Source organism: Macrobrachium nipponense, chromosome 6 (assembly GCF_015104395.2).
Source record: "Macrobrachium nipponense isolate FS-2020 chromosome 6, ASM1510439v2, whole genome shotgun sequence".
NCBI lineage: Eukaryota > Metazoa > Arthropoda > Malacostraca > Decapoda > Palaemonidae > Macrobrachium > Macrobrachium nipponense.
The window spans coordinates 15,642,195-15,663,662 of NC_061108.1; the positions used below are offsets into that span (position 1 = coordinate 15,642,195).

The 21,468-nt window shown below is 37.7% G+C and overlaps 1 protein-coding gene across 1 annotated transcript in view; it reads left to right on the forward strand.

Annotated features, from left to right (window-relative positions):
- The first annotated feature begins 547 nt into the window (after positions 1–547).
- The window catches only part of LOC135216215 (uncharacterized), a 128,969-nt gene continuing 108,048 nt past the window's right edge, over positions 548–21,468 (forward strand). Inside the window, 2 exon segments of the mRNA XM_064251350.1 lie at positions 548–679; positions 4,599–4,647. Of these exon segments, the coding sequence (XP_064107420.1) occupies positions 4,633–4,647 (15 nt within the window). The 5' untranslated portion in view covers positions 548–679; positions 4,599–4,632.

Below are 21,468 nucleotides of genomic sequence, written 5' to 3' on the forward strand. Positions count from 1 at the left end.
AATATAGCGTTCACGTAGACTTCAGGTTAACCTACTAAATACAAGCAAGTTCCGAAATTCCTTACGAGACTTGGAAACTAAAAGGCAATTTTACATACTTTTCCAAATGAACACTGACAACCAGAATGTCTTTAGGTGTTACTGTGATTGAACGGCTTGGGATGGGAAAGTTTTTGCATCAGCGTACGGCTACACATAACAAAAAGCTTCTACACCAACACTCACGAATACTAAGGGCAAATGGAAGAAATTTCGCAGCTAGTGCCAGCTACACTTTTTCAAAACAAATGAGGTACGAGATCTGGGCTGGCGCGGGTGGCGCCCTCTCTGCCTCGCCGTATCGTACCAAGCAACTCTTGTGTTGTAATGTACTTCTACATTTCGTGGCTAATTAATCCACGGTAGACGATGAATATAATTAAAATGAATTTTAAAATTTTAGTTATGTTTTTATTTCAAGGGTATAGAATTTTAAAAAGAACCTACCTTTCTGTTTCTATGCTCATTTGACTTTGGTGGTTGTGTATTTGTTTATTATTATTGGTGTAATGGTGTCACTGTCAAGCAGCAGCGTTTTACGGTCAACTGTCGTAGAGCGAGAACTTGTGCCATTACAAGGCTTTGGCTAAATCTAAATCCATCCAGCAGCGTTAACCAGTAGGCTTCTTTTGAAAGAGATGTAAGTAAACATTAAAAATCTTACTTTGTGATGAATGTTAAGCATGCAACAGCGAATATTTTGGAACTGTAAATGAAGACCATTTGGTGTAGCTAGGACAAAATCCCACTTTTTACCAGTTGAGATGTGTCCTGATTTTTAATTTGAAGTAGGCTATGGTATTTCTGATAGTTTTTATATAATTTTTATCAATTCCTGAGAATAAATATGCCGTGTTTAGGTTTCAGAGCTTAAGCAACAGGTAATTTTACATATATTAATTGGGTTTTCTGTTATTTTTATTTTTTTAGGCGTATTTGACATGAATTTCCAAGAGAAACGACTATACTCTGTTTTTTTTTCATCTGTCCATCCGCCTGTGGTGTTTTTTGTATGGTAACACTGCGTCCCGGGCTTTAGATAGTTACATTCAGCTTACATTCAACGATTATAATAATATCCTATTTCGAATATTAACGGTGTAATTCGCATGCAGTAAATTATTGAAAACACTTTTCAGTTACAAATGTACACCCAGATATCCTTTTATTTACCTAAAACTTACAATTAGTGTAACTATCTAAAGCCCGGGACGCAGTGTTACCATACAAAAACACCACAGGCGGATGGACAGATGAAAAAAAAAACAGAGTATAGTTTACATTTTACTCCCTCCTAGGCCTGGGTCATGTTAGGTAAAGGGTTGGACCGTTGGTGGCGGGGGCGGGGGAGGTCCTGTCAAGGACTTGGTGCCCCAGGTTTTGTAACGCTATAACAATTTGTGGATGATTGTTAATGTAACTGCTATGATTTTTTGCACTTCCTACTTTTCTGATTTGTGCATTACAATCTATTTCATTATTCCCCAACCTATAACCTTAGTCTCCTCTTGCCTCCCGCCCCCCCAACGAGATTAGACAAATTCGTGTAATTTTACTTATCGTGTTTTAAACATAAATACACAAATGTTCATGTGGGTATTTTCTGTAGAAATACCGAAAAAACTTTACTTTTTTATTAGTCACAAGATGACTCGTGATATAAATGGCGAAATAATTTCATGACTCGTGACATAAATGGAGATATAATTTTAAAATATGCATTTCACGAGGCATTTTGACAGTTTACCGATGTAGTGAATACAACATGTACTATAGGCTGCGCTGTATTATGCATGAATTTAAAGGTAAACATTCTGTGCGGATGATATTCCGCTAACATGAAGCATTCACAAGTAAAGTACCACAAATAAATCTTTTATATGGTAGACGACCGAGTGGCACATAGCGGCAACCGATCCCGGAAAAGTGGCCACCTTTCCGAAAAAGTATACTTGAATTCGCTGCCATGAGCATCAGTCAAGCGTTGTGGACTATCCAGTGACCGCGTTTCGAGAGATGTGGCCGCTATGTTGCCGCTCGGTCGTTTACACTAATGGCATAATTTTGCAACATCATTATATATTCAACGTATGAGCTTTGTACGTGGGCTTATTATTTGTGGTAATGGCGTTAAATTCCTAGAACATATTTGCAATCATTAAACTCGTATTTTATAAATTCATGTTTACCACCACGGAATACCGTGCTTTAGTCTCGGATCATGTCAAGATAACGAACCCACTATTTTTCGAATTATTATTATACCACTGATATATATATATATATATATATATATATATATATATATATATATATATATATATATATATATATAAATCAAAGTGGTATAATGATATCTTGAAAAATAGTGTGTTCGCTAATCTAGACCAATATCCAAAGAATACCTTTGGATATTGATCTAGACATGATCCTTAGTCTCTTGCCGATAAGCGTCATAATATAATTCTGGAAACATAATCGTTATTGCAAAATCGTACTACAGGCTGCATATTCTCACAGCAGTAAACATAATTACAAAAAACTTTTGATATTCGTAAAGAGTATAGGAAACTTCGAGACATCAAAGGCGCTGATCATTAGGAGAGACTATTCAACGAGCAGTGGATAATGAGCGATGTCATTATCGTCCGGTGATGCAACCGATGTATAATGAAATCCAAAGGCGGCCTATGGTTCATCCGATGAGTGAAGTACTAATTTTGAATTTGAACAAAGGAGTGGTAGTTGGAGTACAGGAACTTCTTAATGGTACTAAAAAAGAGCCCGTGCTTAATCTACTAAAACAACAAAAAACAAGGCGTAATCCGACCTCCAGCTTACACGGGACGAATATAAGATTATCTACTGACGCATAAGTTGCAAACGTATTCCTAACTTAACGTAATATGTATGGTCTTCGTAATCCTTACTCATAATTATAGCTGGTTCACATTAGGTAGATGCTTGAATGAGCCCTATGCTTACGAGACGTTTGTTTGGCGGCCGCTGATAGGCTGGTACCGGGAGGTAAGCGGCTCCCAGCCAATCAGCGGCCGCCAAACAAACGTCTCGCAGGCATAGGGCTCACCCAAGAATCTACCTTAAGTGAACCAGCTATAGTACTGCTCATACTAACAACAAGGGCCAAATAAATAGAACACAAATTAAACAGGTTCATATAGTCTCACTTATAAGTGGAAACACAAAATAATTGAACAGCAATGTAGCCTCTAAATTCAGTACATCAAATAAATTAGAACGTGCTAAAATCTACGGACAGATAGACCGTTGTTTCACCAACGAAACTGAAAAAAATACTATGTATTTTATTAGGAATATTTTTTCTGAATTATTTAATATGCACATTATTCATTTGTTACATCTTCATTCTAATAAACAAATCATAAATATTCCATTCTAAAATTCATGTATCTGTAACTCAACAAGAGACACCCTTTTCAGACCTTTCCTACCCCCCAACAACAGGAACGATAACAACACAGCAAAGTAGTTTGTAGGCTTACTCCACGAGTAAGCGAAAACTGCTCCTAACTAATAAAAGAAGCAATTTGAACATTTCGTATTTTCTCGACACGTGTACCTACCCCATACTTATAGCTGAATGATTTATGATCGATATCGTACTGGCCATGTGTTTAAATTTTTTTTTTTTTTTTTTAATGCTTTCCTGAATACCATTTACAGGTGTTCGTTTTAATTAGTTGTCACATAATCGTACGAAAAATGTTTACGTATAATCTCTCTTCCAAAACCAACAAACAACGAAGCAGGGGTCCTCATACGCGATGGCTCTCTTCTCGTCATTTTCACGTCTCCTCGATTCTCTCTGGGGCGTCCTCTCTCTCTCAGTCCTCGTCTTCTCTCTCTCTCTCTCTCTCTCTCTCTCTCTCTCTCTCTCTCTCATCGGTTCGGTAGCTTTTCGTATTTATAGCTGATCCTATGACTACATCTCCCCTTTATTCCACATCATTCCTTCCATCACCCTTAAACTTATAATTTTTAAAACTAAAACCCGTCACGTCTTTAATATACAATTATTTTACTTTAAACCTTCGTTAAAGAAGACTCACTGACACTGGTAGTACTACAGAAACAATAGAGCATCAGTTTTGTTTGGTAGTCACTAGCTATTGTCAGTTTTGTTTGCTAGTCACTAGCCATTGTTAGATTTATCTATATCATCCTCGACACATCGTCTAGCTACTCCATCGTCCCCACGACAACCCCTGCAGATCGAGGAAGTGCTCAACTGCTCTAAATTCCTCTGATTCGTCAGACGCCCAGACAGCTCCCAAATGGTGGTGCGCAGTTGCCATGTGACGTCATGCATTCCATATTCCGATCGCTTCTTCGAGTTTCAGGGTTTGACGTCAAGTCGTTCATTTATGTTTTTTTTTTTTTTATTTACCACGGCTATGTTTCAAGTCGTATTAGGGTATAACATCTCGTGCAATTTCTTATAGCAGGGTCCCATTAAATTCAGCTTGTGATTTACTGAACGCACTTATACTAATTTTGTTTTTCTTTTTTTATTTCAGGTAGCTTACATCAGACTGTAGTACCGATGAAGCGATGCGATATAAGCAGGTTTGTCAAATCGTGAAACAAAATTCATGAGTAGTTAGTAACATCAATAAGCCATGTGAAGATATTAGGCTCTAACGTTAGTCTTTTTTTTACTATAGTGCGTAGGTACCATATCAGTAAGCAATGTTAAGATATTAGACTCTAGTGTTAGTTTTTTTTTTATTATATAGCTTAGGTACAATATCAATAAGCTTTAATGTTAGTCTTTTCTTAACTGTAGAGCGTAGGCCTCACTTAGCATAGGCCTTCCTGAAGGTTCGTTACCCACGAGTCATTTCTTTTACCTAACTTTGAAAGAGTAGCAGAATGCAGATCTTTCGAATGTTTACAAAAAAAACAAAATGTAAACATAAATGAACTTTGAGTACGTCCTATTTTTATGTCCTTTGTACTGCTAAGAACATATATATCCAACGTCTATTTAACATTTCATTGTGCATTCCAATTTTAATCGCATTTTTTGGCACCCTGGTGTGTACCGTCTGCTAAAAATACACACGCCAGCCACACTTGTCAGCTTTGCGTCATTACAGCGTTCTAAAAATACAAACAGAGCAGGAACAAGATTTATTAGACGCATGACACAAGTTCGCGGTGATGATAAGTTAGAAACTGGCCCTGAATCATCCCCATTTATCAATAAGGTTAGCAAACACCAGGGCATTATTTTAAGAAAGACAGGGCATTATTTTAAGAAAGAATCGTCATTAAAACGAGATTTTGGCGGGCTTAAGAAATTGTCTAAGTTTACCTTAGCTTACCAATCTAAATTTGTTTCAAAATAATATTTCATACAATCTACGATATTAGTAAAATATTTCTTTAACTCTTAGCATACTAACTTCGGCCTTCTCCTAACATTCATAGCAAGTTGTTACTTCAGCATACAACGGCGCTATGCTCATTTTAAATAGTTATTTTATTAATTTCAATTTTGCACTTTTACATCCCATAAAGCTAGACCTATTTCTATGGCGTTTTACCTCATTAGGCTACGTTGTCTTAGATATGTCGCGATATATGTTTGAATTTCCACATGACTTAATTATATTTTTTACTCTTTCGACGCACTGACCCACTAAGGGAAAATGTTGACGGGCTGCTCCAAGAGCAAGAGCCCGTGCTGGCATAAGGCCAACTCACTGAACAGTAACCATAGGGTGGAAAATCATGATAAACCAAGTCACACATTTCTTGCACCGTCATCACGTCCAGTAGAGCTCCTCATTGGCGTGGTCGGTTTGGTGTTAGCCTGTCACCTCGGTGGCCGCTAGTTCGATTCTCGGGCATTCCACTGAGGTCCCAGAGATGTGTATTTGTGGTGATAGAAGTTCACTCTCGACGTGGTTCGGAAGTCACGTAAAGCCGTTGGTCCCGTTGCTGGATAACCACTGGTTCCATGCAGCGTAAAATCACGTACAATCACGTCAAGTAGTAATATTAATATTATATATATATATATATATATATTATATATATATATATATAGATATATTATATATATATATATATATTAATTATATATTAGTATATAGTCATGAAGTCTCCTGGATCTTTTAAACGTCTTTGAATTTTATTAATGTATAGTTTACTCTTCAGATCTATGTAGAAAAAAAAATCTTCGTCAAGACATTTGGAATTTCACAAAAGAACGCAGATGCTTCCTTTACCTTCGTCTCGTTTTCTTCAAACCTGTTTTTGCCAGAATGGGGGGGTGGGGGTGTTGGTTTGGGGGGACTTAGGCCGTTAGATTGGGAGAGACAGGTGAGGAAGGTGAAGGCTGGAAAGCATGGGAGTGGCTGAGCTGTTTCGCTGAAGAGGAAGTACACAAGAGAGAGAGAGAAGAGAGAGAGAGAGATGAAGTTACAAGATGCTGGTATAGTCACGTTGTATCGTTTGTTCTTTCTCACATATCAGCAATGTCGTATATATATTATATAATATATATATATATATTATATATATATATATATATATATATATATTATATATGTATATATATATAATATATTTATATAATATATTATTAATAATTATTGATCCTTTGTTACATCATTGTCTGATGGATAAAGCAGTTCTTAGTTGAGAGTTTCAGCTTAAGCCTCTCTTCTCTCTCTCTCTCTTCATCTCTCTCTCTCTCTCTCTCTCTCTCTCTCTCTATATATATATATATATATAATATATATATATATATATATATATATATACTATATATATATATATATATATATATATATATATATATATATATATATATATATATATATACATATGTTGTGTGTGTGTTTTATCCTAGGTTGCATCATTATATGATGGACAAGGCAGTTCAGCTTAAGCCTGCCTCTCTCTCTCTCTCTCTCTCTCTCTCTCTCTCTCTCTCTCTCTCTCTCTCTCTCTCTCTCTCTCTCTCAACATCGAGTGGGAGAGTAAACGATCCGAATTACAATAGTCTTTGACGAAATGAGTGCCAAGGATCGTCTCATCTCAAAACTATTGTTTTCGCTCCCTGGGAGAACGCGTTACGAGTCAGTCAATTTTCTGAATTGTCCTTATTCCCGGCATCGATAATACCTACGAAAGGATGGGCCAGACAAAAGTATCTGTAACGTCGCGAAAGCAAATGAGACGAGCTTTGTTTTATACGAAGCGTTGCTGTTGCAGTTTTAGCGCGAAAAACTTCTCGGTGTTTCTGCTTCTTCATCGACTGGTAAACAGGACGTTGAGACCGCGAAGCCAATAGCGCGCGTGTCATAAATACTCGACGGCCTTGACTGATACTCTGCACTACTGTTTTCCTGAACACGCGTTTCTATCATTATATACCCTCACTTTATCATTCTGAGTCTCGCGTAAGAACTGTTCAGAGGGTACCCAGACTTTGCTAATTTTGAGTTATCTCTAAATGAATTCAAAGAATAAGTAATGCACACGAGGAATCGATTTCATATGTACATACACGCACTATACACTTATAAATGTGTGTGTGCATATGTATATAATATACATAATCACTTTAACACGTGATTCGTTTATCACACATTACCACAGGTATATATATATGTGAGAGAGAGAGAGAGAGACTAGGGATTAGAATAAATTTTAAGTTCTCCCTCATCATCTGCCAATTTTAGTGTGACTCAGAGATGACATGAAGCCCAGTTAGTTATTTAGTTCATGAATGAAGTACCTACAGCTTTCATTGTCTCATTTCTCCCTGAACCAGCAAACGTCATTATTGTCGACGGTGAGATGACAGAATGCCAGCAGATTAAGAGCCCGTCACTTTCGGATCCTGTGACGCCAGATTCCCCCATACTTAAAGCAAGCCCTTTGGTTCTCAGTGGCAGTCAGTGGCAACTTTTTCATATATCGTCCACCTTGGGAGATTCCCAGACTCGGCGCATTATGCTATTTTTGCCACGAAAGAATCCATTGCTATTGTATTCTGATTTAGTCTAGAATTTAGGATATTTACTTCTGATGAATCGTTGTCGATAATACTCTCTCCTGGTGGTACTAAAATATATATATATTTTTGTGGCACTATAACATATTTTATATCCTTTCATTGTAGGCCTATAGCTAGGCTGCAAAGTGGAATATCTACTCTTTCTTGACGTATCAAATCGAAACCCAATGCACGACTGCGATATTTCTCCTTCCGTGGGTAGCTTTTATTTTAAATCTTAGAAACTGTTACGAAACACAGTTCTTTATTCTGAGCGTCACAGTCGACGAGCAGCAGGGAAAGTGAGGACTCTTAACAGTAACTTTTTAAAAATGTGTTTGGTAGATGACTCAGCACTTTGAAAGGAAGCAAGCGGTAACGGGAGGATTTTAAATCTACCTGCCCGTTGTGTAGCCTTGGTAACCCGCCGCTGGGGAATAGGACACTTAAGGACAGTAAGCAGAGGAAGAAATCCCTGAGTCATTGTTCCCTAACAGAACGGTACTACTCGAGCGTCACAACAAAATTCCACGCTTTGTGGTAACGCTCAGTGATCGTCACACATTCCTGTAATGTTCGAGTCCCCAAGGCCGATCTATATGTGCACCTAGGAGCGTAAGGTCAATTTATATCCACCTGCGAGCAACAATTATTCTTAGCACGGTTAATTTGCGATGGTTTATGAAGTGTATTGAGAGTAAAAATTTCATTTTAAGATTTTGGTTTATATATACTATTATCTTCATGCAGATGCTCTGTTATGGCTCTACTATCTCTGCAAGATACAAAAAAAGGAACCAGTTTTCATATCAGCGCAATTAAGCTGCTTTGGGTGTGACCAGTAGCTAGATGGGTGGCCGTCAATGAATCCCTGTCTTATGGTCTCTTTTGGTTTTTTTGAAAGGGTTCTGGGCAACTCCTGCCTTTTAAAAAAGCTTGCTGAATATTTACTTTAACCTTATATGGGATTATTGTCAGGGGAGGCATAGAAAAATATATTCGAAGAAATCGAGCATCACTCAAATCACCTTCCTTGCGAAATATACGCGTCATCTTCGAAAAATTTCCATGGAAAGTATCATTAATATAGAACCATACCGAAGCTGGAACTATTCTATTGCCTTCATAAATGATTATAGGCAAAAATATTCGTCAATCTAACTGCAGCCATCACTGGCTGCAGCAATTCATTGAGAGGAATGAAGTTCTACTTTTACTTCAGAATTACAAAAATTCTACTATAGTAGATTCACATCAGCCGTGCACGTGATGTCTAGGGTGTTGATAAGCCAATTACATGGCTGGAAACTCAGTCTCTGTAGAGAGTTCACATAGACAAGATATATGTTCCACCTCTCCTGAAAGACGTATACCTCAGGAGAGGTGGAACATAGATCCTACCCTTGTGAACTCTCGAGAGAGACTGAGAGTTTCCAGCCCTGTGATTGGCTTATCAACAGCCAATCAGGAGCGTCGTAAGGGACGGACCTTGACATCAAACATTTGGCGGTATCAGTGCAGTGGAAGACTGATTCCCATCACAGACGTCAGTTTTTTTATTCATTTTACAAATTATGTGCATACATACGTACATACATCTATAACAGATTCTTATAACGAAGCCAAAGAACCCTTTTAAAAGCCTTTAGAGAGCATACAACAGGGATTCAACAGACCACGACCAAAGCAGCTTAACTTCGCTGATCGGAAAACCGTAGTTTTTCATCTCATCTCAAATACATCCAATGCTGCAACTCTTTTGCTTTCATTCCAATGTTTACTCTCTCTCTCTCTCTCTCTCTCTCTCTCTCTCTCTCTCTCTATATATATATATATATATATATATATATATATATATATATATATATATATATATATATATATACTTGAATTTTAATTAAATTATCTGTTGTTTTGTTCTATCTTATCAGTAACAGTTAACTCAGCTAAAAAAGGTTGAGTTCTATCACTACGTACATACATATATATATATATATATATATATATATATATATATATATATATATATATATATATATATATATATATATTGAATTCTAATTAATTATCTGTTGTTTTGTTCTATCTTATCAGTAACAGTTAACTCAGCTAGGCTAAAAAAGGTTGAGTTCTATCACTACGTACATACCAACCTTCGATGACGTCATGCCAATCAAGTAAATCATCCGCACTCAATTACCGAGACCTATCCGCACATTTGTTTTTTGCAATATTCATGCCGTGCCATCTCATTGTCTCGTCCGTTCCCCACTCTGCTGGATAATGGATGTAATACGCAAACAGTTGCTCTGGCTTTCCGACAGCTGACACTTACTCCTCTCCTCTCCGATATTCCTCCGGAAATATTTATGAACTGTCGTCTCGTAGATGAAGGGATACGGTGCGTCTATTGTGTCCGTTTTTTATGCTGTTTAATTATTTCGTATTAATTGGTTTCAAGTGTGTTATTTATTTGTTTTTTAATAATTTTTTTTAAGAGGAGGCCGATATTATGGATCATCTAATGCTCATCTAATGGGCCAAGCGGAAAATGTTTGGGATAATATTCTACTTGCGTAGTACTATAATGTGCAATTCCATACTTGCGTAGTACTATAATGGGTAATTCCATACTTGCATAGTATTATAATGTGTTAGTCCATACTTGCGTGGTGGACCCCACCCGCCCGTCCCAGGACCCGTGGCAGGCCCGGCCCGCCCGCCCCGGGAAACGGGGCGGAACTCGCCCGCTCATCCCGGGACCCATGGCAGCCCCAGCCTGCCCGCCCCAAGACATGTGGCGGCCTGGCCCACTTGTCCCGGGATTCTGGCGGGCCTTGCCTGCCCGTCCCAGGACACGTGGCGGGCTTTGCTTGCCTGTCCCGGGACCCGTGGCGGGCCTAGCCCGCCCGTCCAGGGACTCTGGCGGGCCGCGCCCGCGCGTCCCAGAATACGTAGCGGGCTTTGCCTGCCCGTCCCAGGACCCGTGGCGGGCCCGGCCTATCCGTCCCGGGACCCGTGGCGGGCCCCGCCCTCCCATCCCAGGACTAGCGGGCCTCGCCCGCCTGTCCTGGTACTCTGGCGGGCCTTGCCTGCCAGTCCCAGGACCCATGGCTGCGCCCGCCCATCCCGGGACCCGTGGCAGGCCTTGCCCGCCCGTTCCGGGACTGGCGGGCCTGGCCGGCCTGTCCCAGGACTTCTGGTGGGCCTCGCCCACCCGTCCCGGTACTCTGGCAGGCCTTGCCCGCCAGTCCCGAGACCTGTGGCGGGCCCGCCTGCAGTTTCCAGTTGTCCTCCTCCAGGCGTCTGTATAGCTCCTCGAGGTTCTTCAGGTCGCAGACCAATCTCCTTCGCTCCAAGCAGCTGTTGAACCTCATCTTCCAGCTGGTCGTTCCGTTCAACCTGGAGACCCGTCTTCCTCTCCAGCGACTCCAGGCGACGATTTCGTTCCTCTAGAAGGGATGTCAGCTCGTTCCTCTTGAGTTTTGCCGCCTCAACTTCACACTGGAGTCCACACCTTTCCTTCCAGAGGTCTTCCACTTCCTTCTGCAGACGCTGGAACCTTGGCTCGAGGTCTTTCCTGTCGGATTCCCGCTTTTCAGTCGCGTGTTTTTGTTGCTGGACGAGCCTCGCCATCACCGCCGCTACTTCGGTGTTTATCTGTAGGTCCCTCCTTCTGTCGTAGGAGTTTCTCTGGCCTCTCAACCTGGCAGTTTGTCTCTGCCAACTACGCTGTCGCGTTGTCCGTCAACTGCTGATTTTCTTCTGTGATCTTGAGGATCTTGTCTTTCAGCTGCCGTTCCTCTCTCCTCTCGTGATCGTTTTCCCTTTTCAGAAACAACGTTTCAGCTTCGAGCGAGAGGGCCCTGTCTTGCCAGACCCGCTGTTGCCACACCTCCTGAGTGATCTGGATCACATGAGTGTGTTCTTCCCTGTCGCCCGCCCTCTGCATCTCTTCATAGAGTCGAGCCCTGTTGCAGCTGAAGAATTATCCTGTCCAAGTTCACGTGATGCGCTCACTGACACTTGATGGCGTCTCGCAAGGCCGCCATTCTCTCGTTCAGTTCTTTTTCCTTGGGCTGTTCAGCTCCATCATCAGTCAGGAGAAACCTCACCAGCGAATATGCAGCCACAGCAAACAAGATGACTATTCCTCTGAATTTCGAACAACAGCTGGACAACAACGTCCCAACAACAGCTGCTGCCAAGGCCAGGTAAGGCCACATTTTCTTCAAACTGGAATTCATATCTGAAGTAACCAGTTCATATAGTCTCCTCTCTCTCTCTCTCTCTCTCTCTCTCTCTCTCTCTCTCTCTCTCTCTCTCTCTCTCTCTCTCTCTCGATTTTTCGTTGATTTTCTAAATTCCACGAGAGATATTTTGATTTATCAAAATATAGCAGGAAAGATTCTGAAAGATATTTAATTATGTCTTGTCTCTTGGTATTATAAATTGATAAAATCTCTCTCTCTATCGTTCTTTTCGGCTGCTCTCTCTCTCTCTCTCTCTCTCTCTCTCTCTCTCTCTCTCTCTCTCTCTCTCTCTCTCTCTCATCTTGCCCCGAAGGTCTGGAATTCTTCATTTGTTCCCTTCATCTAGGTTTAAGGCTTTGCATTCGATAAGTGAGAGAGACAGAGTGTGTGTGTGTGTGTAATTTTGCGTAGAAAAAAGTGTATTGGTATATTTACATATGACAGTGCGTGTGAAATCTCTCCGTTTGGAATAGGAAATCTAACGTGTGTACTACCATGCTTCGTGTTTGATGCTTCAATCGAGGCTGTTATTCATATTATTCTGTCCATCTAGGTATATAATAGTATATATATATATATAATATATATATATATATATATATATATCAATGATGTCCCAAAGACTGGTCACTTTTTTTATATGCGGTCTACGAACGAGAAACGCCAAAAGAAAGACAGGAATGAATTAAAAGTACGGAAGCAGAACTGCGCACACCTGAAAGGGACAATAATGAGACCCACCACTCATGGCAATAATGGGTTACGAAAGCATACCGCGCATGCGCACGTGTGTGCGTGTGTGGGCGTAATATATGTGATGTAACGTTACAGAGAGAGAGAGAGAGAGAGAGAGAGAATGGCCACAGTTGTTAATGATGATGTTTTTCAGGATCACAAACCGTAGCCAGGTAGTTTTTCTTCTTCTTTTTTCGACATCGCGTATTCAAGAACTTTACCTTTTTCGCCTTAAAGGAAATAGTGATGGCCACAGTTATGAGTAAAAATAGATGCACGTGAAATGACGGGTGACCGTGTGTATTTTATAATCTCCTTACATTTTACGAGTATCTGTTTATTTATTAAGTTATTTGTCCATTTAATTTTTCGTTTCCAATAACTGACCTGTTCTGTTTGTTTATCTGTTATTTCTTTCTAATGAACACCGTAATATTCTTTGGAAGCTTGAATTTCAAGTCACTGGCCCCTTGGTGGGCTAGTTCTATATGAATACGGTTCATCTTCTGTATAATAATAATAATAATAATAATAATAATAATAATAATAATAATAATAATAATAATAATAAACATACAAAAGAGGAGATTTTATAAACCCCCTTTCCTTTCTACCGTTTTCTTATTTTTTTCGGGCCTGGGCAAGAACAGGACCTCTGGTTCCCCGTCCCAATTACCCCTAAATTTTAGCAAGTCCAATGAGTAACGAGAATCGTTGGTTAATTCAGACACAAAACTCTCGCGTACCGTTGGCCACTCGTTTGTTCGGGACGACGTTCCCTTTTGTTGTTGTTTTTGATTAAGCTGACCTTGTGTCACCACGGGCTTTTGTATGTGCGCGTGACGGACATTACGTTTCCGTCCGCACAGCCTCTTTATATGCATCCGTTTTTTATCAATAAAGTTATTACGGGCTGCTCGGTGAGCAAGAGCCCGTGCTGTCACAAGGGCAGCTTAATGAAGGGGATGTGGCGCTTCTCTTACGTCCGTTTTTTTATGCTGTTTAATTATTTCGTATGGAAGGTTCCACGCCTTTTTTTTTTATAGATGAGTCCGATATTATGGATTATCTGTCATGTCGTGACCTGGACCAAGCAGAATATGTTAAGGATAATGATCTACTTGCGTAGTACTATAATGTGTAATTCCATATTGACAATGGCAATAAAACGATGTCATATGATTTATCGATTTTTTTTTTTAGAATAAAGCTTTAGGAAGCAGAATAGATTAATGTTCCGGATGTAGATGAGCGTCAAAATCTCAAGTAATACTCACTAGACCAGCGTTTTTCAACCTGTGTGCCCCGTGAGGTGCTCAGGTGCGCCCCAAGGAATAGGAAAATTATATTCTAGTGTTTAAAATATCTGTTATTATTTTAATAATTTTTGCAGACAACGATTATGTGTCTCTATGTCTGAGGCAAGTCTTCGATATTTGACGTTTTAAACTGGAAGCTAAATTCCTTAATCTTTCCTTATCTTTCATTGGGGTTTTGAATCAGTCATTACTGGATCTTTCCCTTTCATTTCCTTGGGGGTTTAAATCCGTCATTACTGGCCTCTTTTCTGTTTGAATTTCTATCCTGCTGATCTTCATAGTAGTTGCTTAGCCGAAAATGACAACCGTCATTTTTTTTTTCTTAAGGCTACTGGACACATTTTCCTTTCACGGACACCTTTCTCACAAGTTTATGTGTTTGTTTTATGCTTTGCAAAATTCATTGCTAAATTTCATTATCAAATGATACTGTTCATAGGCGTATTCTGGAAATGTCTACCGTAATAAACTTCAGGATGCATACTTTGCGCTACAAGTTGATGAATCAACAGACATAAGTAACAAAGCGCAACTACTGCTAAAGGTGAAGATATTTTCCTTATTTTGAATAGTTATTTTGAGAAATGGAATTTATCCTGGGAGTCGTGTGTTGGAATTTGTACTGATGGAGCTTGATGGTAAAAACACTGGGTTTTAAATTGAAAGAAGTTTTTGATCAAGTTGTCGAAATGGCAAATTTTATCAAGAAGACTAGACCAGTAATATCGGAACAACTTTGTGAAAACATGGATTCACAACACACTCGCATGCTATTGCACACACACAAGTGAGGTGGTTCTTCACGAATAACTATTGGCATTTTTTTAAAAAGAAAATAAAAGTAAATTTTGTGGACTTAAGGAATGTGAGTTTTGGACATCAAAATTGGAATATCTGACTGATATGTTTCAACACTTGAATAATCTGAACATGTCTATGCAAAGTGGAAATGAAAATCTTCTCTCATCTACCGACAGAATCAAAACATTCCAGAAAAAAATAGTGATTTGGAAAAGGAAAGCTATTTCAGGCTGTTTGGAAATGTTTCCTTTGCTGGGGAAAGGCTATTCAGACGTTTTAATTCCTTCAATAGTGGATCATTTAGCGCCTCTGGAAGGTAATCTGAAATATTACTTTCCCTCAATAAACACCGAGCAGTATGACTGGATTCGCAACCCTTTCGTTGATATTTCTACCGAGGGCGTTGGCTTTTCGTTAACAGAAGAAGAAGTGGTGGCCGCTATCTCTACTGATCGGGGATTAAGGATCAGTTGTGGATTTCAGTTAAGGAAGAATATCCTTCAATAGCTAACAAGACATTAACGGTTTTATCGCAGTTTTCCACATTTTACCTTTCTAAACATGGATTTTCTGTACTAACTAACATTAAATGTAAAAGTAGATCAAATATCAAATCTATTGATGAAGAGTTGAGAGTTTGTTTATCACATATAAGGCCTAACATTCACTAAATAGATAATTCTCATCAAGCACAGGTTTTTCATTAGGATACTTAAATGCAAAAAGTAATATCTGAAAAATAATTGGTTATCTTAGAATACATATCTGGTATTTTCCTATTACTGCTACTACTACTACAAATTATAATAATAATAATCATAAATAATATTATTATTATTATTATTATTATTATTATTATATTATTATTATTATTATTATTATTATTATTATTATTATTATTATTATTATTATTATTATTATTATTATGCAGACTATGATCCCCAACTGCTATAGACCTGAGGGCACTAGCAGGAAATAATTGAGGAAAAAGACAATCAAAAGAAAATAAAAATATGCAGCGTATAAAAAACGCATATTTTAAAATATGCTTGAACACTATGCACAAAAAAAAAAGTAAAATATAATCTCAGGAAGAAAGTATGACCGTACCAGCAATCTAAAGTTCCTGAAACTTCACAATAAATTCAGATTTCATAAGTATTTTGTCCATATTATAATCAAAGGTGCGCCCAAAGATTCTGGATTCTGTTCATTCATAGATGCGCCCTGAGGTAAGGAGGTTGAGAAACGCTGCTCTAGACCCTGACGAAGGTGACATCGGTATCACCTTTTATTACTAAACTCTGAACATGGTTGCAAGGGTTGTAGTATAATCGATTGTATTCAGTTAGGGCATTAAAACGTAAACAACAGAAAACAAGCAAAAAATGCGTGATACTGGCTTCTCGATAAGTCTGTTCCTTTCAGGGCAAGATAAAACTTATCGATAAAATCTTATTATCTTGCAAAAAAAAATTAATATGTATTTACCTGCGTTGAAGACAAAATAACTCATTTAAGCAGGTGTACTATATATAATATATATATATATATATATACATGTATATATATATATATATATATATATATATATATATATATACCATGGATATATGTTCTATCACATCACCGTAATTCATATATACGCATCAAGCTACAAATGTTTTTCTAATATCTGGATTCGTTGTACCTCGGAATTAATATAGTTTCACATATGTTAACCAAAGGGAATTTCTTATCAACTAAAAAATTCCCCTTCGGTTAACAAATATGAAAATATATTAATACGAGGTAAAGGGAATTATATGTTAAAGGACATTTGTAGCTTAATGCGTTTATATATATATATATATATATATATATATATATATATATATATATATATATATAATTAATTAATAACGAGACCGGTTAAATAAGCCACCTTTATTTATATTTATTACAAATTCAATGCTTGTCCCCTTCAATATACTCCCCATTTGCGCTAATACATTGCTGCGGTCTTCTCCACTGGTAGTTCCTGGTTCCTGAGCGCTCACTCCACAAACACAGTTGCGGGCACACTACACTGTTTATGAGGTGCAAAGCTTTATTCCCTTAATTGTTTACTTTACTCATTATTTGGTTTATCTTTACTTTATGTTACTTCAAAAATTTTTATTTTAATTCATCTCTTAAAATATCCCTTTTTTGCGATATCAGTTTCTGTCAGCTTATTCTTTATTTTAGTAGGAGGTCTGGCTTCTCTTACTGGAGCAAATGTCCCTCTCAAAGCTCTGATTTAACATTTGGGAAGAGATGAAAGTCGCACGGTTCTACATCGGGGCGATTACGTAGGATGTTCGCAGATCCAGCCATCATTCGAACACTGACTCGGCTGTCTTTTCGGACGACCTGAATGATTTTTCTTACATTTTCTTCGGTTCTTGAAGTGCCGGGTCGTCGTCGTCGTCCAGGGGTTCCTCACCTTCGACAATCTCACGTCCCTCTGTGAAGAATCTTTTGTGCCACTCAAACACGCGCACGAGACAGACGGTCAGTCATTCCTAATGGCTGTAGTAATCACTATCTAGGAGTGGTACTATAGTAGATTCACGTGTGAATCTATAGTAGATTCACATCAACCGTGCATTTGACGTCTAGGCCCGTCTCTTACGACGCTTCTGATTGGCTGTTGATAAGCCAATGACAGCTGGAATATCTCAGTCTCTCTCGAGAGTTCACATCGACAGGATGTATGTTCCACTTCTGAGGGATAATTTTGAAAGACTTACATCCTGCCCGTGTGAACTCTCTCGAGAGACTGAGAGTTTCCAACCGTGTGATTGGGTTATCAACATCCAATCAGGAGCGTCGTAAGGGACGGGTCTAGACATCAAATGCACGATTTATGTGAATCTACTCTAGTACCAAGCATCTGAAAACATTCTGCTGATGCTTTGCGTAATTTTACAAAATGTTTCAAATTGACACGTTGTTCGACGTCTAAACTTTGCATACTGTAGGCCCACTCCAGAAAACACAACCAAACTATATGCCAACTCATAATCAACTCAACGTCACAAAATGTTTGTTTGCTAGGTGGAATCGTATATATATATATATATATATATATATATATATATATATATATGTGTGTGTGTGTGTGTGTGTATGAGTGTGTGTGTGTATGAGTGTGTGTGTGTGTGTGTGTATTGTAGGGTGCCCAGCCCAATTTTTTTGGCTTTGCGTAATTTTACAAAATGTTTCAAATTGACACGTTGTTCGACGTCTAAAACTTTGCATACTTTAGGCCCACTCCAGAAAACACAACCAAACTATATGCCAACTCACAATCAACTCAACGTCACAAAATGTTTGTTTGCTAGGTGGAATCATATATATATATATATATATATATATATATATATATATATATATATATATATATATGTAGTGTGTGTGTGTGTGTATGAGTGTGTGTGTGTGTATGAGTGTGTGTGTGTGTGTGTGTGTGTGTGTGTGTATTGTAGGGTGCCCAGCCCAATTTTTTTGGCACTGCCTCCGTTCGGTTCCCCATCATGCCGGACACGACTTTGTCCTCTGTTAATGTCTAAAAAGCTCCTGACTTTCCCTGGTTCTACAGTGCGCAAAATGAATATTCATTTATTTCATTCCCTTCTTTATGCTACGAGCACTTGTATGAAAGTGAAAGTTGTTTCAAACGCACTAAAATAAAAATATAAATTCACCTTCGGATAACATTCATCAAGGAAAAGTAATATTTAATAAATCGACAAGTTGTCTCTGTCTTCAGCGTTTTTTACGAAACTTTTCAAACTTGTTGACGTGTCAAAATACGTGACATGAAACTTAGAAATGGCGTTCTTCACCCTTTAACGAAAAAAAAGAAAGAAAAAAAACGCTACGGAAATATCTTGTAGGAAGGCAGAAGGTCAAAGAAAATGTTGATTTCAAACAAATTATTAAGTAAATATGAACAAAAATTGATAGCTGTAATAAGAAAAGGATCTAAAAATAAAAATAGGATAATTGGAGACTATTGTTCCACTGAATTTTAAAAGCATATCTTAAAAAAACAGCTATAATAATAAAGATATAGGCAAGTCTAGTGCCAGATTTATTTGGGGTGAAACTGGTACAGTGTTAAATTTTCTAATAAGATATATATAATATAAGCAAATACCAAAGGAAAATGAAAGGCAGAAGGTCAGTACCAAGAGCTTTCTTCTGTTTATTCAGGCATCGTCGGGTCACAGATGAAATGCAGTTGGAAAGGAGGTTACAAGAAAAACAATAGGATCAAGAATACCAGGTGGTTAATTGCCAACAGGCTAAAAATCAAAGGGATAATCCGGGATCACAAACTATAACCATGGAATTGACCCTAAGAGATACGAAAGCTTAGCCATATATAATCCAAAAACATATATAAAACTTAATGTATTAATTTTGCTGCTTATATTTATCAACATCTTTTTTAATTATGAAGGCATCGAGGTTAAAGAAACCAAGACTTAAATTTGGAATGCTTACATTATTTGACTTTGTGAAACAAGATGCCGTGATATTCCTTTTAACTGTGTCGCTACACGGGACTAAAGATCTTGCTTCACTCTAGTTAATAGGATGATCTAAATCTCTCGTATGTACGAATAATGTATTCGATATTTGGCCAGTTCTCAAAGAATGCCGGTGTTGTTTGATTCGTTGTAAAAAAGATTTTCCAGTTTGTCCGTAATATAGTTTATCTCACTTTTTACAAGGAATTTCATATATTACTTAACTCTCAACATTAAAATTCAAGTAAATCATCTACTTGAATTTTTGGAGGGAGAATTAGATAGTTATAATATGCCGTTAACTGTAGCAAACCTCATTAGTCTTATACAGCTATGTATCAAAGATAGTAAATTTTGATTTAATTTTTTTTCTTTTGTACAAAAGTTATGCATGGCTATAGGTAATCCCTTATCTCCTGTCCTTAGCAATATTTACATGGAATTTTTAAGACAAAATTCTTACCAAGAATTTTGCTCCAAAAAGTTATTGGTTTAGGTATGTAGACGATATTTTCTGTATTTGGCCAGTTCACGAAAACCTCCAGGCATTTCTGATTCATCTCAATAATATAGTCCCCTTCTATAAAATTTAATGTAGGGGAAGAATGAAATTGTAATTTGAATTTCCTTGATGTAACAGTCTACAGAAATTATAGAAATTTCAATTTTTTAGTGTTTCGAAGATCAACTAACATTCCTTCTTTTAATTATTATTATTCCAATCATCATCAAAATGTTAAATTCTCTGATTCTTCTGGAATGTTCCTAAGGTCTCTGCGTGTCTGTAGCCCGCATTTTATTGACGCTGAAATTAAAACTATTTACGACATTGCCTTGAAACTTAAATACCCGAGGACTTTTGTAGATGTATCATGTCATAACAAACTTGAATTTAGTAAGCATAACATTCTCAAATTACCTTATAATGAAAGGTGTTTAGAAATTCCTAGAATTTCAAAGCTTTGCAACGTAAATGTTGTTTTCAGTCATTTTAATGTTAAGAGTTTAGTGATAAAAAATTCTCTTAAAGGTGTTTTTGGCTGCACATATGAAATTCATCGTAAAAAGTGATAAAATATATGACGGACAAACTGAAAAATCACTTTTGCAGCGAATCGAGAAACACCAATATTCTGTGAGAACTGACTAAATATCAAAGGCATTGTCTGTACTTATGAGAGATTTAGATCATCCTATTAACTGGAGTCAAGCGAGAGCCTTAATCTCATGTAATGACAGTTAAAAGGAATATCATTGAATCTCGTTTCATCAAGTTAAATAATGGAAGTGTTCTAAATTTAAGTCTTGGTTTATTTAAACTCGATGCCTTCATAATTAAAAAAAAAAAGTTGCTGATAAATATAAGCAGCAAAATTAATATATTAAGTTTTATACATGTTTTTGAATTATATATGGCTAAGCTTCCGTGCCTCTGATGGTTAAATCTATGGTTATAGTTTGTGATCCCGGATTATCCTGGATTATCCCTTTGATTTTTAGCCTTTTGACAATTAAATTAACCATCTGGTATTCTTGATCTTCTTGTTTTATCTTGTAACCTTCTTTCCAACTGCATTTCATCTGTGACCCGACGATGCCTGAATAAACAGAAGAAAGCTCTTGGTTCTGACCTTCTGCCTTTCATTTTCCTTTGGTATTCCCTTATACGTATATTATAGTCATGTGCATCTACTGTGATTTTT